This window comes from Trichechus manatus, unplaced genomic scaffold (genome assembly GCF_000243295.1).
Source record: "Trichechus manatus latirostris isolate Lorelei unplaced genomic scaffold, TriManLat1.0 scaffold00161, whole genome shotgun sequence".
NCBI lineage: Eukaryota > Metazoa > Chordata > Mammalia > Sirenia > Trichechidae > Trichechus > Trichechus manatus.
In genome coordinates, this window is record NW_004444097.1 from 5592576 (window position 1) to 5611581 (window position 19006).

Consider the following 19006-nt stretch of genomic DNA (forward strand, 5'->3'; position numbering starts at 1 on the left):
TAAAACCACAGGATAACTACAAGCACAAATAATGCCGTACCCAGACTTGCCCAGAAGTCACAAGCTAAAAGGAATACTTCGCAAAGATACAGCATGGGGAGTGTGTCTCACATATTAGCTTCATCTATTATATCTACACTTGTCACAGCTAGGTGGAGCATTTCCAAATGCACACAATGACTATATCATGCTTCTAATTTAAACTAAAGAGTACAATAACTACAATAACTTTCAATTACTGTGACTCAAGGAAATGTTTTTCTAGTCACTAGAGAAGAACTTCAAATCTATTGATACCCAATTATGTCAAAGGTGAATAAAGAAGACAAAAAAGAGGGAATAGGAAAAGAGTGGAGAAGTAAAAGCCTCCAGAGAATGTTGAGAGTAAGTGTGGGTATATTTTATAATCCTACATACATTATGTTGCACCTTAACCTCAGGAGATGCTTAGTAAATAGACTTAATAAACTAATTTGTATGGAGAGACTGATGAAGACAGAAAAGACAAAGGATGATAGGAATAAAAAGAGACACCACAAGTAAAGAAAATAAGTAAACTAACAAGAATAGTGGAAGGGTAGGATGGAAAGAGAAGAGAAAGAATGCAGAAGGAGGAGAGTGATGAAATGGAGTAACGAGACAAATGCGTGTGGATAGTGTGTGAATGTGTGTATGGGTATGTGTGAGGGCGTGACAGAGAGAGAAGTTAGAACTAGGAAAGAAAAGGATAGGGAAAAAATTAAAGGCTACATGAGAGCAAGAGGCATAGTGGAAAGGATTTAGGGTTTATTAAACATCCCAACTCTTTCAAAGACCATTCCATACCACATCTTGGGTCATCCTCTTGGTCTTTAAATTTGACTGCTAACAGGAAATCCACAGGATTTTGGTCTAATTTATTTCCCTTTAATCCATCTATTCATTTTTCAGGTGCTTCTTGGAAACAAGAAATCATATTTTAACAAAGCTAAACCCATAGAATGCTATGTTGCCCTGAACTTTCAAGCAGGTTGAAACTCATAATTTAAGAATAAAAGCAGAAACCTGTCCAGAAGTGTACCAGCTTCATGAATTTGGCATTATGTGTTTTCTGAAAATTGACCAAAGTTGAAGGATAAATAATAAAAAGAGAGGTCTGTGTTGCCTTTATTTGGAAAAACGATTCTATGTTGAGCATTTGGTAAATTACCTATCCTGTGTGAAGTAAATTCAGGTCATATCTAGTAAATGGTAAGTATCAATTGACTTTAAAATTAAATTCTATAAAGTATTATAAAAGACTATTTTTATATATGAGCAAGTCCGTCAACCTCTCCAAATGTCAGTAACCCTATCTTTTTAAATGAGTGACTTGCTTTAAATGAGTGGCAGTGCTTTGAGGAAATGTTTCCCTGCTTCAGCTTGAATAGCACCACCTGTATCAGTTTAAATTTGGGACTTCCATGTTAAATTTCATTTGAAGAAAGGATTCTTTCTTTTTTTTTTTTAAATTGTGATTTAGGTGAAAGTTTACAGAGCAAATGAGTTTCTCATTAAACAGTTAAAACACAAATTTTTTTGTGACTTTGGTTGCCAACGCTATGATGCGTCAACACTCTCTCCTTCTCCACCCCAGCTTCCCTGTTTCCATTCGTCCAGTTTTCCTTCCCTTCGTGCTTTCTCGTCTTTGCTTTTGGGCTGGTGTGCCCATTAGTCTTGTATACATGATTGAACTACAAAGCACGTCCCTCACCTGTGTTATTGTTGGCCTTAAATACCTGTCTAATCTGGCTGAAGGGTGAACCTCAGGAGTGACTTCAGTACTGAGTTAGAAGGGTGTCTGGGGGCCATACTCTTATATTCTTGGGTTTTCTCCAGTCTCTGTCAGACCAGCAAGCCTTGTCTTTTTGTTGTTGTTGTTGCGAATGTGAATTTTGTTCTACATTTTTTTCCTGCTCTGGGACCCTCTATTGTGATCCCTGCTAGAGAAGTCAGTGGTGGTAACCAGGTACTATCTAGTTGTTCTGGGCTCAGTCTGGTGGAGGTTGTGGTAATTGTGGTCCATTAGTCCTTTGGACTATTCTTTCCCTTGTATCTTTGGTCTTCTTCATTCTCCTTTGCTCCAGCCGGGATGGGACCAGTAGATGTATCTTAGATGGCCCCACTCACAGGCTTTTTAGCCTGCGGTCGCTACTCACCACAGTCAGATGTAGAACATTTTCTTTATAAACTATGTTATACCAATTGAGCTAGATTTTCCCCCAGACCATGGTCCCCAGCCCAATTCTGAAGTAAAAGACTTTATAGAACCATCACACCAGTGAGCTCTCTCCCAGATACCTGCCTTCAAGGAGGAAGAAACCCAGCACTCTTGCCTGTCCAACAAGTCTCCATCAGAAACCTTCCTCCTGTCTCCATTGTCATGCTCCATTCAACTCTTCCTCTGCCCTCCCATGCCTTTCTGAGACCTGATGCTAATCCTGCCCCTACTCCCTGGCGCTTGTAGCCATTCATTCCCTCAGTAAGTATTTATTGAACACCTATTATGTGCTAGGCATTGTTCTAGGAGCTTAGCACATATCAGTGAACAAAACAATGACCCCTGTGTAGCTTACACTGCAACGGATGGAGATGGACAATAAACAATAAACTTAGGAAATAAGCCAATTATACCAAACCAAAAAACCAAACCCACTGCCATTCGAGTTGATTCCAACCCATAGCGACCCTATAGGACAGTGCAGAACTGCCCCATATGGTTTTCAAGGAGTGCCTGGTGGATTCCAACTGCTGACCTTTTGGCTAGCAGCTGTAGCTCTTAACCACTACACCACCTTTCCCAGCCTCCCTAGCAATTAGGTTGGGGCCATGTGACTAGTGCTGGCCAATGAAATGTGGGAGAAAGATGCAGTTAAAAGTCACATATCCTCTTCATCTCACCCTTCCCCTGCTATGGTGACCTTCAAGGCCACTAGTCTATATTCCATAGCTACAAGATAGAGAAGGCCACCAAACCCATATCAGAATGTGACATGGGCAAGAAATAAACCCTTACTGTGTTTAAGCCACTAAGATCTCAAGATTGTTTGTAACTGCATCATAGTCTAGGCTATCTGTGCCAACATCTGTGGAAGGGAACTTAATAATTGTAACAATCACTTTCTGCTTGTTGCTGATAAAGAACACTAAAAATCATGAATTTATACTTCCTTGTGAATTGATACAGTTTATACAATTCTGTCAGGAAAGAAATGAATAATGGTCAATTATATTTGGGTTGCTGTTTTAGGACTCCATAAATATTCAATGAGGTATTTTAAGCAAGTATTTTGATTCATAAGCATAGTTTACTTTCCTTGGATTCATGTAACAGTGAAATTTCATTGAAAAATTATTTAGTAGAAAATGTGTAATTTGTTTTAATTGAATCAAAATATTTCTTAGACCATTCGAAGTTTCCTGGCTATTCCCCTAACTTAAATTTCACTCTGGAAAAATATTTTTTCTATAAACATTTGTTGTAACAGCACTCATTTAAGAGAGGTTAAACTATTAACAGAATCCAAAAAGAGTTTACAACAAATGCAAAGCACAGGCAATTTAAGCTCTAAGCTGTGTATTTGAGAAACTTTAAAATGTAAATTTGTCTTACTTTAACTCATGGGATCATGCTAAGACCCCTGCCTTCATTTTCCTTGAGTGAACCCCGAAGAAAACATTATGGAAGATAGTCACAAGCTCATAAAGATTCGTTAGTAAGTAAAACCAATCTGTATGGGAATCTTGATACTCAGGGCCAGACTAATACGTGGCTAAAACAAGAGACCATTGAGGGTTTGCAGGAAGGCCCCAAAGATTCTCCCCACAGCCTATCCTAGTGCTTAAAATCCTACCATTAGTGGCTGTTTCCTTTGACTTTTGAAAGATGCTGCTTTTCTGTGGTCTCTTAATCATAAAATGCAAATATCCCCGGAATGACAATATCTAAAAGCCATTCCATGAATGCTTAAGAAGCGTAGCTTTACAAGAAAAGAACAAGACAGCTGGAACAGAAGAGGCAAGACAGACCACGCTGAGCAACAGAGGACTAGGTTGAAGGGTGTGAAGATGGTGATAACAAAACCAGGCTCTAACATAAAGGACAACTGACCAAATGATTAATAAGTCAGAATATTTTTCCTGAACACCTATTGTCTTCAAGACATTATGCCAGGCCCTGTGCAAGATGCAGAAATATTGAGACAGGATTCTTGAAGTTTGCAATTTAGTCTTTGTTATGGAGCCAGAGATTGGATGGATAGTTAGACCCAGTGCTAGAGATCCTCAGCAAGTCTGCACAGGTCTCCAGGAGGCCAAGGTCAGGCAAGGAAGGGCATTGTAGGACTAGAGGGCTAAAGACATCTAGAGAAGAGAAAACAAGAGTGAAATGAATCATGAACTGATAAGCACTATTAAACATTTTACTCTTCAGAGTGAGAAGAGATTACAAACTTTGATGTCTGGAGAATTTTATGTCCTTCCACCAAACAAAAAGAAACATAAATTGGATCTCAGATGATTAGTTTGTTACATTGCTTTTAGGTTTTCAGATTTTTGTTTGTCTGTTTTGACCACTCACCATCAAACTCTGCAAGCCTGCTGATATCTGCTCCAAGCTCTTTAGTAACTGATAACGCATGGCGGACTTTCAGATTCGTTTCCCTGTGAAAATAAATGACAAGACATTAATTTTTATACGGTAAAGCCCAGCAGCATCTTACATACACAGAGCAAGCAGGTGGGTGCAGCACACGCAAACCCAACCCAAGAGATTCAAGAAATTCCCTTTAAATATCATTCATACTTCTCACGTTCTCAGGAAGGTAGGCTAGGCTTCCTGGGCCCCTAAGAGTTGGCATTTCACCCACAGCACATCTGTATAACAACACAGTAATCTGTTTTGCTATTTGAAAGAACAGAGGACATAATAAATACGATTTCATTGAAACCTACTCAGATGTCACGCATGAGTTACAAAACACATTAGGAATGGGAACACACTTGCCAAATAAAGAAGGCCAGTATCACTCCAGCATCTACTATCGTCTACTATCCATGTAGGAGTTTTACTAGAAAAAAAATGGTCATGGCTAATTTCATAGTATCTGAAATTTAAATGGGAAAAGTATAACAGCTTTCTTCCTCTTGGAGAAACAAGCCAAGAATCCTGTCAGTCTAGAATCATAGAACCAAATGGGAGCTCAACAGGTCATAGTGAGGTGGTCATCTCCTTCTAGGCAGAACCACACATACATTGGACAGATGGCTCTCTGTTAGTCATGAAATGGCCAGCAGTGAAGATTCTATGACCATCACTCACATGTTCTGTTTAAGGGCTTGCCATCCCAGTTTTCTGCCTGAGTTCAACCTAATTCTCTTCTGCTGTATCTTAAGATAATCTGTCAGAGTTCTACCTTTTATGTAAATGTTTAGAAGTGGGTTCATTCAGTCAACAAATATTAACTGAATACATACTATAGTCACCCCTTGATACTCAATGCTGCCCCAAGAGGATTACTGTCCTCTTGAGGGAAACAACTGGTAGTGAAAAAGCAAGTATCACTAGATGGAATCACATGTCAAATCATGAAATAATGGAGTTTGGGGAACTGAGAAGCAGGTACCTGAGAGGGCATTCAATCTAACCTTCCATACATAAGTTTCACAGTGTTGTCAGGAAATTATGAACTCAACTTAAGGAATTGGTGAAATAGCTTTCTGCAGGAAAGTAGCATGTATAATTAAAGTTTGTTAAAAAGTAATCTCAATCAAAATCTAGGAGGCAGAACTTCATAGATGAGGCAGAAATTGAGCTGGGCTTGATGGATAAGAGTTAGATAAGTGATGTGGAGGTGAAATAACCAAGATGTCTGTCCATTTCAACAAAATTTTTAAATAATTAAAACAGTGAGTCACACCAACTAAGCTAGACAGCCCTATTTTTGAACCTTACTCTATACATCAGGTCATTCACTACAGCTTATCATTTTGGGTTGCTTCCTCAGGATTCTCTTCAATATCTCACTTCCCCCTTCCAGTGTGGAAACCAAAACGGGAAGAACAATCATACACAGAACTTGTTGATACTTTAAAAATATTTTTTAAGATGCCTGGTTAATGACTTCAGTGACGTGTCATACTCTCCCTTAACACTAAGTGTCTTAATAAACTTAAGAATTATTTTCATCATTTGTCATATCCTTTTTGGTGTAATGTCTCTATTTTAGTTTGTAGTTTCAAAACAATGTGAAAACTAGGAGAGGGATAATTTTTAATTCATTACAGAGGTATTGAGTATCTACCATACGTCAGGGACAAAAAAATCCAGGGAGCTGAAAGGCTTTTCTAATCAGATTTAAGTAGGATGGTCAAAGAAGCAAAAAGTTTGGGGTTTGATCCATTTGATACAGGGCTTTGAACTGGTTAGTTCCAGTTCAAACCTCTGCTGAGAATTTGCATCTCTAACAAGTTCCCAGGCAATTGCTAATGTTGCTAGTTAGGGACCAATTCTGTGAACCACTTGTAGAACAGTGGTTCTCAAAATTTATTATACATAAGAATCACCTGGGGATCTTTTTAAAAATGTAGATTCTGATTCAGTATATCTGGGTGGAAACGCAAATTCTCAGCAGGGGTTTGAACCAGAACGAACTGGTTTGAAGCCCTGGTTTGACATTCTGCCCTCAAATAGCCAGTGACGATCCTTCAAATGGATGAAAGGATGTGCCAGGTTCTTTCTATGTTCTCGAGTAGTTCCAAGGAAACAATAATGCCAGAGCAGAGAGACCAGAACAGAAACAAATGCCATAAAGCAGAAGCTATGGTTACACCATTAAAATTCGAATTCCCACGTGGTAGACTAGATCAGAGTTTAACCTGCCAGAACCTAAAGAAAAGAATTTCTAGTTCAACAGTCCAAAGTTTCAGAACTCTGTGAGTCTTGCATTTTGATAATGAAATCTTTAAAGAATGTTAAAAACTCACCTGCTTGGACTTACTAATTTTCTAAAGTAGAATAGACTTCAAATAGGAAATCCTTTTTCAGTTTCCAGTTACTCACATGAAATGAGCCCTGAGATCTAGGCACATACAGGGCTGGCTAAGTTGAGTAGCAAGTATGACCTTAGTGGTATAAACTGAGGGATGCCAGAAAAATCACAGATATACCTCTAACTGACCTAATACAGCCTGAAATTCCAGTGTTGTTGAAATACTTAATTCAGCTAACAAGTATCCTCTTTGATAAGGGAAATAACTTATTAATCTGGTTATCATTCATATCTTGTTATGAAGTGGTTTATATAGATCACATGACAGCTAAAGCTAACACTGAGATAGAAACAGGAGTCAATTTTTGTATAAGGTGTGAGATAGGATGAAGTTCCTTTCTTGCCTATGGATATCCAATTGCTCCAGTACCATGTGTTGGAAAGGCTATCTTTCCTCCATTGAATTCCTTGTGCCATTTTTGTCAAAAATCAGTTGGGCAAATTTGTGTAAGTCTATTTCTGGTTATTCTGTTCTGTTACATTGATCTATGGACCTATCCTCCACCAACACTACAATCGTAATCACTGTAGCTATAGAAATCTTGAAATAGACTGATTCCTTCCACTTTATACTTTTTTAATTGTTTTAGCTATTCTAGTTCGTTTGCTTTTTCCATATAATATTAGAATAATCTTTTCTAAATCCACAAAAAATCTTGCAGGGATTCTGATAGGAATTGTGTTAAACCTGTATACCAGTTTAGGAAGAATTGACATCTTTACTATGTTGACTCTTCCAATCCATGAACATGATATGTCTCTCCATGTACTTAGCTATTCTTTGATTTCTCTCATCAGCATTAAGTAGTATTCAGCATAGTATTCAGTATTCAACAAGTCCTGCACATGTTTTATTAGTTTGAACCTAAGTATTTCATTTTTTTTTAGCTATTTATAAATTGTACCATATTTTTAATTTTGGTGTCTGTGATTGTTAAAGTTGTGTGTCAACTTGGTTGGGCCATGATTCTCAGTGGTTTTGCAGTTATGATGTACTTTGGCATCACATAATGACGTAATCACCTCCATAATGAAATCTGATATAGTGTGATCACCTCCATGATGAGACCCACTGTGACTAGCCAATCAGTTGAAAGGAAGTTTCCTTGGGGGTGTGGACTTTCTGGCAAAGCTCACTGGCTTTTGCTCTGCTCTGGAGCTTGCATTTGGCTCATCAGCATTTGACCTCCAATTCTTGAGACTTCAGCTGGCCACCTGCCATATTACCTGCTGATCTTGGATTCGTCAGCCTTCACAGCCTGCGGTCTAACCTGTAGATCTAGGGTCAGCCCCTGCAGCTACATGAGTCAGGAGAAGCCCCAGCATGATGCCTGATGCCTGACCCCGACTTGGGACTTACCAGCTTTTGTATATATGGAGCCCTCATGGCGCAGTGATTAAGAACTAAGGCTGCATTTACACACTTCACTGATTTCACTTCTCTAGAGAACCCAGCCTAAGACAGTGTCCATATATTCATTGCTATTATATACAGACACAATTGAATTTTATATGTTTATCTCTTATTCTGTGATCTTGATGAACTCACTTAGTTCTAAGAGAGATTATTTTGTAGATTCTTTGGAATTTTCTATGTAAACAATCATGCCATCAGCAAATATGGACAGGTTTATTTCTTCCTTTCTGATCTATATGCCTTTGATTTCCTTTTCTTGACTTATTTTACTGGCTAAAACTTCCAGCATTATATTCAGTAAAAGTGATTAGAGTGGACAGCCTTGCCTTGTTCCTAATTTTAAGGGGAAAGCATTCAGTCTTTCACATTACGTGTCATGTTAGCTGTAGGTTTTTGGATATGTTCTTTATCAAGTTGAGGAAGTTCTCCTCTATTCCTAGTTTTCTGAGAGTTTTTATTATGAATAGGTGTTGAATTTTATCTAATTTTTTTTCTACATGAGTTGATATGATTAAGTGGGTTTTCTTCTTTGTTCTTGTTAGTTGCTATTGAGTTGGCTCTGACTCAAAGCAACCTTATGGATAACAGAACAAAATGTTATCCAGTCCTGCACCATCTTCATAATCATTTCTATGTTTGAGTTCATTGTTTTGGCTATTGTGTCAGTTCACCTCATTGAGGGTTTCCTTCATTTTCGTTGATCCTCTGCTTTAGCAAACATGATGTCCTTTTCTAGCGATTGGTCTTCCCTGATGATGTGCCCAAAGTAAGGAAGCTGAAGTCTCACCATCCTTGCTTCTAAGAAGCATGCTGGTTGTATTTCTTCTAAAACTGATTTATCATTTTTCTGGCAGTCCACAGTATATTCAATATTCTTCATCAATATCAGAGTTCTTAATATGGTGGTTTACTTGAATATTTTTTGAATATTGAATGAAGCCTACATCCCTGAAATAACCCCACTTGATCGTGGTGTATAATTCTTTTTATGTATTACTAAATTCTACTTACTAGTATTTTGTTAAGGATTTTTGCATCTATATTCACATACTATATTGGTTTATAGTTTTTTATTTTTGTTCTTTGTCTGGTATTGGTATCAGGGTAATACTAACTTCATAAAATGAATTGAAAACTGCTCCCTCTCCTTCTACTTTCTGGAAGATATTGTGCACAATTGGCGTTCATTCTTCTTGAAAAGTTTGGTAGAATTCTACAGTGATACCATCTGAGTCTGGAGACTTGTTTTGAGGGACTTTTTAAATTACAAATTCAATTTCCTTAATAGTTTACAGGGCTATTAAATTACATATTTCCCATTGGGAGAGTTGTGATAGTTTGTGGGTTTTTTTTTTTTTTTTTGAGGAAGTGATGGATTTCATCTAAGTTGTCAAATTTGTTTGTGTAGACTTGTTTGTAGTAATTCCTTATTATCTTCTATTTCTTTTTAAAATGCATTTATTTATGCAAAAAATTATGTATCAATTTAAACAATAGTATTAAGTAAATAATATAGGTTGGATTTGGCTATGGTGAAAAGGAACCAATAAATAACTAAATTTCGAGCAACACTGACTGGACTATACTACCCTCGGTCACCAGTGAGAAGTCTTATTGGTTTTTCCTCAGAAGTGTCTCTAGACAGAGCCCCTTCTGTCTTATCACCACTGCTATGTCTTAATTCAGAACACTGATCCACTCAATAAGCATGTGTTAATCATTGATTATGGGCCAGTTACCAGCACACAGTCCCTGTCCTCAAAACCAAACCAAACCCACTGCCATCGAGTCGATTCCAACTCATAGCGACCCTATAGCACACAGTAGAACTGCCCCATAGGGTTTCCAAGGCTATAAATCTCTACAGAAGCAAGCCTGCCACGTCATTCTCCCATGGAGCAGCTGATGGGTTCAAACCGCCGACCCATCGGTTAGCAGCCAAGCTCTTTAACCTCTGCTCCACCAGGGCTCCTTCCCTGCCCTCAAGGAGCTCATAAATCCTTGGAGGAGTTAGATAGAGAACAGACCATTATAAAACTGTCTGATAAATGAAACGTAAGGGGTAATCACCGAGAACTTTGAGAGAGAACAGATTCCGGTCTAGGGGCTTGGGAAAAGGTGGTGATCATCTGAGCTGAGTCTTGAAGGACAGGTGGGAGTAGGTCAGCAAAAGAAGAGAAGATAAATTCACACAAAGAGGTCAACATGTGCCCATGAGTTACCATTTCTTGTGCTCTTCATTCCTTTATGTAGACCCCTATTTCTGTTTACCTGAAGGAATTCTATTTACATTCTTTATATTGCAAGTTTGTTGTTGATAATTTTTTTCAGATTTTGTACGTCTGAATTCAAATGTCCTTTTTCACTTTTATTTTTGAAAGTTTTTTTTTTTTTAATAGAATTCTGGGTTGACAGGTTTTTACTTTGTTTTTCCTTTCAGTACTTTAAAGATGGTGCTTCTACTTGCATTGTTTCCAGTGAGAAATATGATGTCTTTGTTCCTCTGTATTTAACATATCTTTTTCTCTGCCTGCTTTGAAGATTTTTTTTTTTTTTTAAATCACTGGTATCAAATTTTTATCACAATTCGATTATGATGTGTCTTGTGTAGTTTTTTCATATTTCTTTTGCTTGGGATTTGCTGGGCTCTTGGATCTGTGAATTCGTAGTTTTCATCAAATTTGGAAATTTTTTAGTCATTATTTCTTCAAATATTATTTCTGTCTCCTGTACTCTCTCCTCTTCTTGAGGATGCTAATTACACATGTATCAATCCCTTGAAGTAAAATTATTTTTTCTCTTTGCGTTTTTTTAAAAAAGTTTCTACTGCTTTGTGTTCAAGTTTATTAATCTTTTCTTCTGCAATGTCTAATGACTAATTCTTCCATTAATCCCATCCAGTTTATTTTTTATCTTGAGACATGTAGCTTTCATCTCTAGAAGTTTGATTTTGATCTTTTTCTTTTAATCTTCCATGTCTCTACTTAACTTTTGGAATATATAGAATATAGTCATAATAACTAATTTAATATCCTTGTCTGTTAATTCTAACAGCTACATAAATTCTGGGTCAGTTTTGATAGATTGATTTTTCTCCTTATAATGCATTGCATTTTCCTGCTTCTTTGTATAACTGGTAATTTTTTTTTTGAACACTTTATTGTGCTTTACGTGAAGGTTTACACACCAAATTAGTTTTCCATTCAATAATTCATATACAAATTATTCTGTGACATTAGTTGCAATCCTTGCAATGTGTCAGCACTCTCCCCATTTCCACCCTGGGTTCCCCCTTTCCATTCATCCAGTTTCCCCATTACTCCCCTCCTAAAATGTAAAACTATATTCATCTTTGCTTTTGGGAAAATCTTGCCCTTTTCCTTATTATCCTTTTGATGTCTGCAGGGTCTGTAGTGATACCCCCTGTTTCAGTCATGTCATTGGTAATTCATGTCTTCTCTCTTACTCTTTGTCAGTCTTCCTAGAGGTTTGTCAAATTTGTACATCAGGATTAAATGAGAAAATCCATCTAAAGTGAGTATATAATGTCTATAAAGTACAAGCACTCAATAAATGCTTTTATGTCAGACAGACAAATTGAATCCTCTGAAACAGTACTGTTATATGATACATAATTAAATTCAAAATTAGCATCAGTGTCAAAACTGCATCATACTCCATTTCTCTCTTCTCTCTGTCTGTTATCACTTGATCCAGTTCCAAAAGGTTGCCTTCTAAAGTAGTATCAGTGTTTCCTTCCTAAGTGAATCTTAATTTCTACCCATTTCCTTTTCCTTAGAAATTACTTGAAATTTTAAAAATACTTCTAAGGAATTTCAGTGAAAAGTCTGTGTGTTAAACTATCCATGTATACATGTTTAGCTGGCTGTGAAATAAAGTGAATTCAAGAGAAAAGACAGTTTTCAGAAGATCTGCAAAGTAGTTAATAAATGGACTTTGCAATTTAGACTCCTATTTTTCCCAAGAAAATTAAATCCCATTTCTAAAGACATTTCTTTTAAATAAATTAAAAGCCAAACTGATAAATTATTCTAGTTTTAATAACTTACCCATCGAGCTCAGCAGTTTCAATAGAACAGAGGCCATGTGGCTCACTACTTGATAGAAGAAGCAAATCAGCCTATTTTAAAAAAAAAATGACAAAAAAATACTTGAGAAGGGAAGATAGGTTTAAAGTCTTCTATGTTTTCTCACCCATCCACTACAAACGAGCTAGGACAGTCTTAGGGAAAGAAAGTGAGATAGCTGAAATCTTGCCCACCCTTATGCTATTTATCCTGAATCAAAGCCTCCCTCTTGTTCTGTGTGTCTACTTCACATAACTCTTGACCATCACAACATAACCAAGGGTGGAAGAGATCATATAAGCTCATTGTCACTTAATTTACCATTTTTGAAAGAAACATATAAAATTCTATTGTCTTGCTTTGATAATTAACATTAAAATGTAAAACTGTACTCAATAAATAAGGTAATTGGAAATATTTATATGCACTAATTTAATTCCCTATTATGATCAGTTACAAGCAGGGAGAAGGCAAGGTAAGAAGGGAAAAGAGAACATGTGAAGTAGAAGGAGGAAACTGACAAAACAGAAAAAAATAAAAGAAGCAGGAAAATGAAAAAAAGAGAAAATGGTTAAAAGAAAAACAAAATTAAAAAATAAGCAAGAAAAAAAGAAAATGATATAGGAGAGTGTAAGGAAGAAAAACGAGAAAAGACAAAGCGAGGGCTGACTGAGCAAGGAAACAAGATTGAATAGAAAGCAGAAAAAGATAACTGAAAAATTCAGAGACTGAGTAGTTTGTCTTTTTCAGAGATAAATCATTCTATTTTGCTGTGCATTTGAGATTTGGAAAAAATCAGGTATCACAATTCAGTTTTAGAATTCTGGCAGCTTTCTATACTGGGAAACAGCTTATGTAACTTTATTTCAAATTTTATTTTAAAACAAAAGTTTTTTATTAAATCCTGAAGGATTTGTACGTCTGTAAAGAATAGACTAAAATTTTAGCAATTTATTTTGAAACATTAGCTTAATAATTTTCTAGCTATGCCTAAATGTACAACTGATATTTAAAATCTGTGAAATTTCCTTACCATTGTTTTTTAAAATATTAGAATGTCTCATTCTCAAGTTCCTAGAGATGAATCAATCCACTCATTTCATTGTCTTAAGCTGTTAAATTTCCAGCTCAAATTTAGGGTCTGGGTGTGTGTTTGTGTGTGTAGTTTTGTCCAAATTGAGATAAAACAGAACTAAAAACAAAAAACAATTGGCATGCCCCTAAAAGAGTCAATGGCTTTGCATTGTCAAGGCTCTTCAACAACTCTGAATGAAAGAGTCACAGAACCCTGTTGAGAAAGAAATCGTTTTCTGACTTGCCACAGTGAGACCAGAGCAAATCCAATATAAAGAACTTGTCAAGAGTGTACTTCAGTCTTGAAACCAAAAATTACCCATCCCTATTTTAAAGGGGGAAATACTTTTCTTTAGAAAATTCACCCTGGTCTTATTTCCCACATTTAAATTTCAATGGATAAAGGCATAAGCACTACAGCACTGTACTTGATGTTCTTTGGGGCTGTGCCTCTCCTCCCTTGAGCTTAAAAGGAGCATTTTAAACAAAATCCAGAATTCTCTCATTCTAATAATCTGCGATTGATAGCAGTTACAAAATAAAGAGAAAGACACCTATTTGAACCTAGAGCTGCTTTTCTTCAAAACTCTCCTAGTAAGAATGATCCAATGTTACTGTTCAATATCGAGCTCAGCTGTGTTAACAGCTGTACTTTGGTAAACAAGGGGGGACTCATTGCAGACCGCTGGCTCAGAGCATGTGACTGAGGCACTACCGCCACCTGGCGGCTGGGTCCTCTCGTGAGCAGTGGCTTCCCTTCTAGAGGCTCAACCAAGAACTGTAAACCAGAGTGTCCTGGGCTGACCGTTCTATCTCTCCTCCCTCGAAACTGGGACTTCTCCCTTCCCACCTTCCCTGCCTCCACCCGTCTCCTCCGTTGCTACCTTTTTCTTTGATGCTCTCTGAATCATGTTTCTGTTTTCCCGCTCCTTGCTCTCTGCACTGCCCTAGTCTCATCCATGCTCTCCCTGCCCCACGGTTTAGCCTTGGCGTTCTCATTTGCTCAAAGGAGCAGAACTGGCAAGGGCACGGGTGGAATTTATGTTCGGCCTATGCATCATCATGCGTGAAAGGTAGTCCCGTTTTCAAGGGTTGTTGTTGCTGTGTGGTGTGGAGTCGATTCCAACTCATAGAGAACCTATGGGGCAGAGTAAAACTGTCCTATAGGGTCTCCTAGGCTGTAATCATACGGGAGCAGATTGCCAGGTCTTTTCTCCCACGGAGCCAGTGGTGGGTTCCTACTGCTGACCTTTAGGTTAGCAGCCAAGCGCTTAACCATTGCACTACCAGGCTCAGTAATAATTTTGACAAAGAAAGAGCAAGACAGCTTCAGTAACAGCCCTACAAGTCTCTGGTCACCTTTTTGTCAGAGGTGCTGTATGGGGCCCACCTGCACCATGACTCTTTGAGATTAGCCCTCCTCAAACCGAGTGCTCCAGTATCTCCCAGGGAATCTGATTCCTAGTTGATCCAAAAACTTATGTTCAAGTTGTAGGTGCATAGAATACCAATAAAACCAAAAACCAAACCCGTTGCCATTGAGTCAATTCCAACTCATAGAGACCCCATAGGACAGAGCAGAACTGCCCCATAGGGTTTAAGACTGCAATCTTTAGGGAAGCAGACTGTCACATCTTTCTCCCGCGGACCAGCTGGTGGGTTCAAACTGCTGATCTTTCAGTTAGCAGCCGAACGCTTAACCACTGTGCCACCAGGGCCCCTTGTAATACCAGTAGCCAACTTTTAGTGAGGGTTTACTATATGTTCAGCAGTATCCCAAGAGCTTTTACATGCAATATTTTATTTAACTCTCACAGAAATTCTATAGTGTAAGTCCTGTTCTTATCCCCACTTTATAGATGAGGACAGTGAGGCCCAGGGAGGTTCAGTAACTCTGCTCCAGGCCACAGAGTTAGTAAGCAGAGGAGCTAGGATTTGCATCCAGGCAGACCAATTCGCCTCTGAGATATATACTGTAGGGGATATTAAAATCAGTAAAAACCTCTTTTCTTCCAGGATTTTCTGGTTTAGTAGAGGCAGAATAGAACAAGCATCCTAAGAGACTTATTATCAAAGTGTTTTGGGAATGCAAAAGAGGGAGAAAATAGAGTACACTGGGTTGGTAGTTGAGGAAAGGCTTCGTGGAACATTCTGACAGACAGGAGTGGAGGCAGCGCCCCACCCCACCCCTCCCCAGGCAGAGAGGCTAGCATGAGCAAAGAAAGGGATAGCGAATGCATTATTATCAGAACTCACACATAGGCCAGGCAAACAGTGGTTAATGCCAGCCAGAACCACCTTCCTTAAGACCCCCATTTGTACTTTCTCCTGTCGATTATTGGTTCCTTTCCCCATGCCTTGCCAGGTGAGACTATACTCTGTCTCTCAAGAATGAAGCAGTATTTTCCAACCCAATGCTCCGTCCCCACCTTCCACAGGCAGCAGAAAGCCCAAACAGTTGCCTCACAGAAACCTGAAATGAATATTCCAGTCAGAGGAAGCATGGAAAGAATCCACTGAACATCTTTGAGTCCTCAGAGCCAAGGACTCTGTCCCCATAGGTTTATTAGGCATAATTAACATTTGTTGAGTTAAAGAACAGATGAAGCAAAACATCAAGGGGCAATAACACCTTAGAGCTGTATGCTTTTTAAGGATTTACAAAACACTTTAGCGTAATTATATCATATTCTTTCAATAAACCTATGAGTGGGTAATATTGTTCCCATTGTGTGGATGAGGAACCTGGGAAGACCCAGCAGTGAGGGAGGAACAGATCCCTACACACCCACCAGATGAGCTAAATTAGCTCATGGGAAGTCCCTGGACTTTACAATATCATAGTGAGAGCTTCATCACATTGAGTTGAGATTCAGTGTGTACCATTTAGTACAAAATGTTGAATCCAAACTAAATTCATGTATTCATTAATTCCAACCATATTTTACTGGCACCTCCTCCTTGCCAGATCCTGGGCTGTGGCCTTACCTAGAGATGAGTAACTTCTGAATGTGCCAGCTAATTGACAATCTCAGGTGAGCTCCTTTCCTTGCTTAAAATTTGCTGATAAGCTGTGATAAATCAAGTTAGAAATTCTAAGTTTTGGACAGCTAGAGGTTGCATGTCTGAATTGGGTGCAACACTCTCTGGTCACTTGACATCCAGTATCTAAGACTGGACCCCTAACTCTGGAAGCTAAAATTCAAGGCAATCAGAGTGACTGTTCTAATGGAGTCAGGAGCAGCATATGGTAGTGGGTAAGAGTCGCAGCTCCAGAGCCAGATTGTCTGGGTCTAACTTCTGGCTTTCCTACTAGCAAGCTACTTGACAGCACTGTGCCTCTGTTGTCCCATCTGTAAAATCAGAACAATAACAGTACATAACCTACCCTCAGGTTGATGAGAGGATTAAATGAAGGTGCTTAGAAAATTGGCTGGTATGTGGCATGTACTCAATAAATGCTAGCTATCACTATCATTATTGTTATCTTCAGGACCTGGTTCCCCCATTAGCTACTTCATAATAGTTACTCCAAAATGGAGCTTTTTCAGAGAACTATGAATGTTGCTCCTCAAATACAAGCTTGATGGCAGCCCCTGCTAGCTAATGCCAGGAAGCAGGGAGGTATGTTAGTACTTCTGAGTGATTATACCAGCTCACCCATAGAAACATTTGTTTGTCCTGGAAAATGGTTTTTATATATTGAGAAGCTAGACATGGAAAAACTTTGAACAAAATAACCTAATCAAGAGGTATTGCAGAGTTTTGGGATTCAGATGACTCCCTTCCTCACTTATCCAATGAGTAAACCAACTGAGCTATAGTTGTAGGAGTTGGACAGAGATCAAAACAGCTAAACATATCATCTTTGTTACTGATACCGCTGTTGGAGACCAGGCTTTAGGTCTGTGGGCTGAGTGGGCTTGCTAGTACTTTCCCTGTCAGGCAGCCTCATCTAGCTACAGACAGTGGAAGCACTAAACAACCCCAGGCTTTCCCCCTCACCCGCTATTGGGGTTCTCCTGGAAAATTAATGGCATGAAGGTGAGGGGCAGAATGTACTGTCTGCAGACAGGCAGAGCCCAAAGAGAAAAGGAAGTAGGGAGACGATGGACCCTAACATCACTCCCTACCCACAAACTCACCCATCAGAGAAGTCACTCTTGGGGGAGGAGCGTGAGTGAGGGGGTGTGGAGAAGCTCAGAGTGTTACTTGTGTTACTTTGGGGCTGTCCTTCCAACAGAAAACAGGAGGAGTGGGGACAAAAGGAAGAACAGGGAATAAGCATTCTCGCCCAATGCTATAGCCATAATAAAAAGGGCAAAGTTGCATTGTCCAATACAGTAGCCACGAGTCACATGGGGCTATTGAAATTTTAATTCATTTAAATTAAATAAAATTTAAAATTCCATTCCTCAGTTGCACTAGCCATTTCAAGTGCTCAGTAGGCTCATGGGCCTACTGGCTATCATACTGGACAGCAGAAATGTAGAACATTTCCATCACTGCAAAAAGTTCTACTGGACAGCACCGGGAAATATGGAACAGTGACTTCATGGGAACTTATCTAAATGTGTGACTCATTTTTAAACCAATGCTAATGATGCATTTATGGTTTACTTATCCTTGACACTTGTATTATACTTGCTCTTCAAGCCTCATCCTGCGGGTTTTTAAGTAGCAAACAAGCATACATAGCATAACGTGGGAAAATATAACTAAATTAAAAACCAGGACTAAGAGACGTAAAATTAGAATATCAAGGAAAAACAGCAAGTTGGAGCACAGATATACTGGCCATGACGTCCCATAGAGTTATGAGACTTGAGACGTAGATTTGACTCCTTGGGTGGAAGTCTTTGGGTGGAACAAATGGTTATACACTTGATTAATAGCCAAAAGGCTGGTGGTTTGATACCACCCAGGGGCACGTGGGAAGACAGGCCTGGCAATCTGCTTCTGAAAGGTCACAGCCTTGACAACCCTATGGAGCAGTTTTACATTTTACTCTGCACACATGGGGTCACCATGAGTCAAAATCAACGCAACTGCAACTAACAACATCAAGAGCATATCCATGGAACTCTTCAAATGCATTATTTTTAACTGAATATCTGAAGCAGAAGCATACCTAGCATCGTCCTTGAACTATTCAATTCCAAATAAAATGATACTTAAATGTGCAGCATACTTTATTCGATTCCTCTATAATCTACCTCCATACCTGGCATAGAGTAGTTGTTTAAAAACAAAAAAAAACACATTTAAGTGCACACTTCTTAGAATTCCACATACGCCAGTGTCTTAGGCTGGATTCTCTAGAGAAGCAAAACCAGTGAAGCAAATATATATACATATAT

At 38.5% G+C, this 19006-nt stretch overlaps 1 protein-coding gene across 1 annotated transcript in view; it reads right to left on the reverse strand.

Annotated features, from left to right (window-relative positions):
• ATP8B4 (ATPase phospholipid transporting 8B4 (putative)) overlaps positions 1-19006 on the reverse strand; it is a 256394-nt gene that overhangs the window by 122892 nt on the left and 114496 nt on the right. The window contains exons 9-10 of the mRNA XM_004386306.2: positions 12555-12625; positions 4598-4680 (exon numbers count right to left, since the gene is read on the reverse strand). Of these exons, the coding sequence (XP_004386363.2) occupies positions 4598-4680; positions 12555-12625 (154 nt within the window). The remainder of the gene's footprint in view (positions 1-4597; positions 4681-12554; positions 12626-19006) is intronic.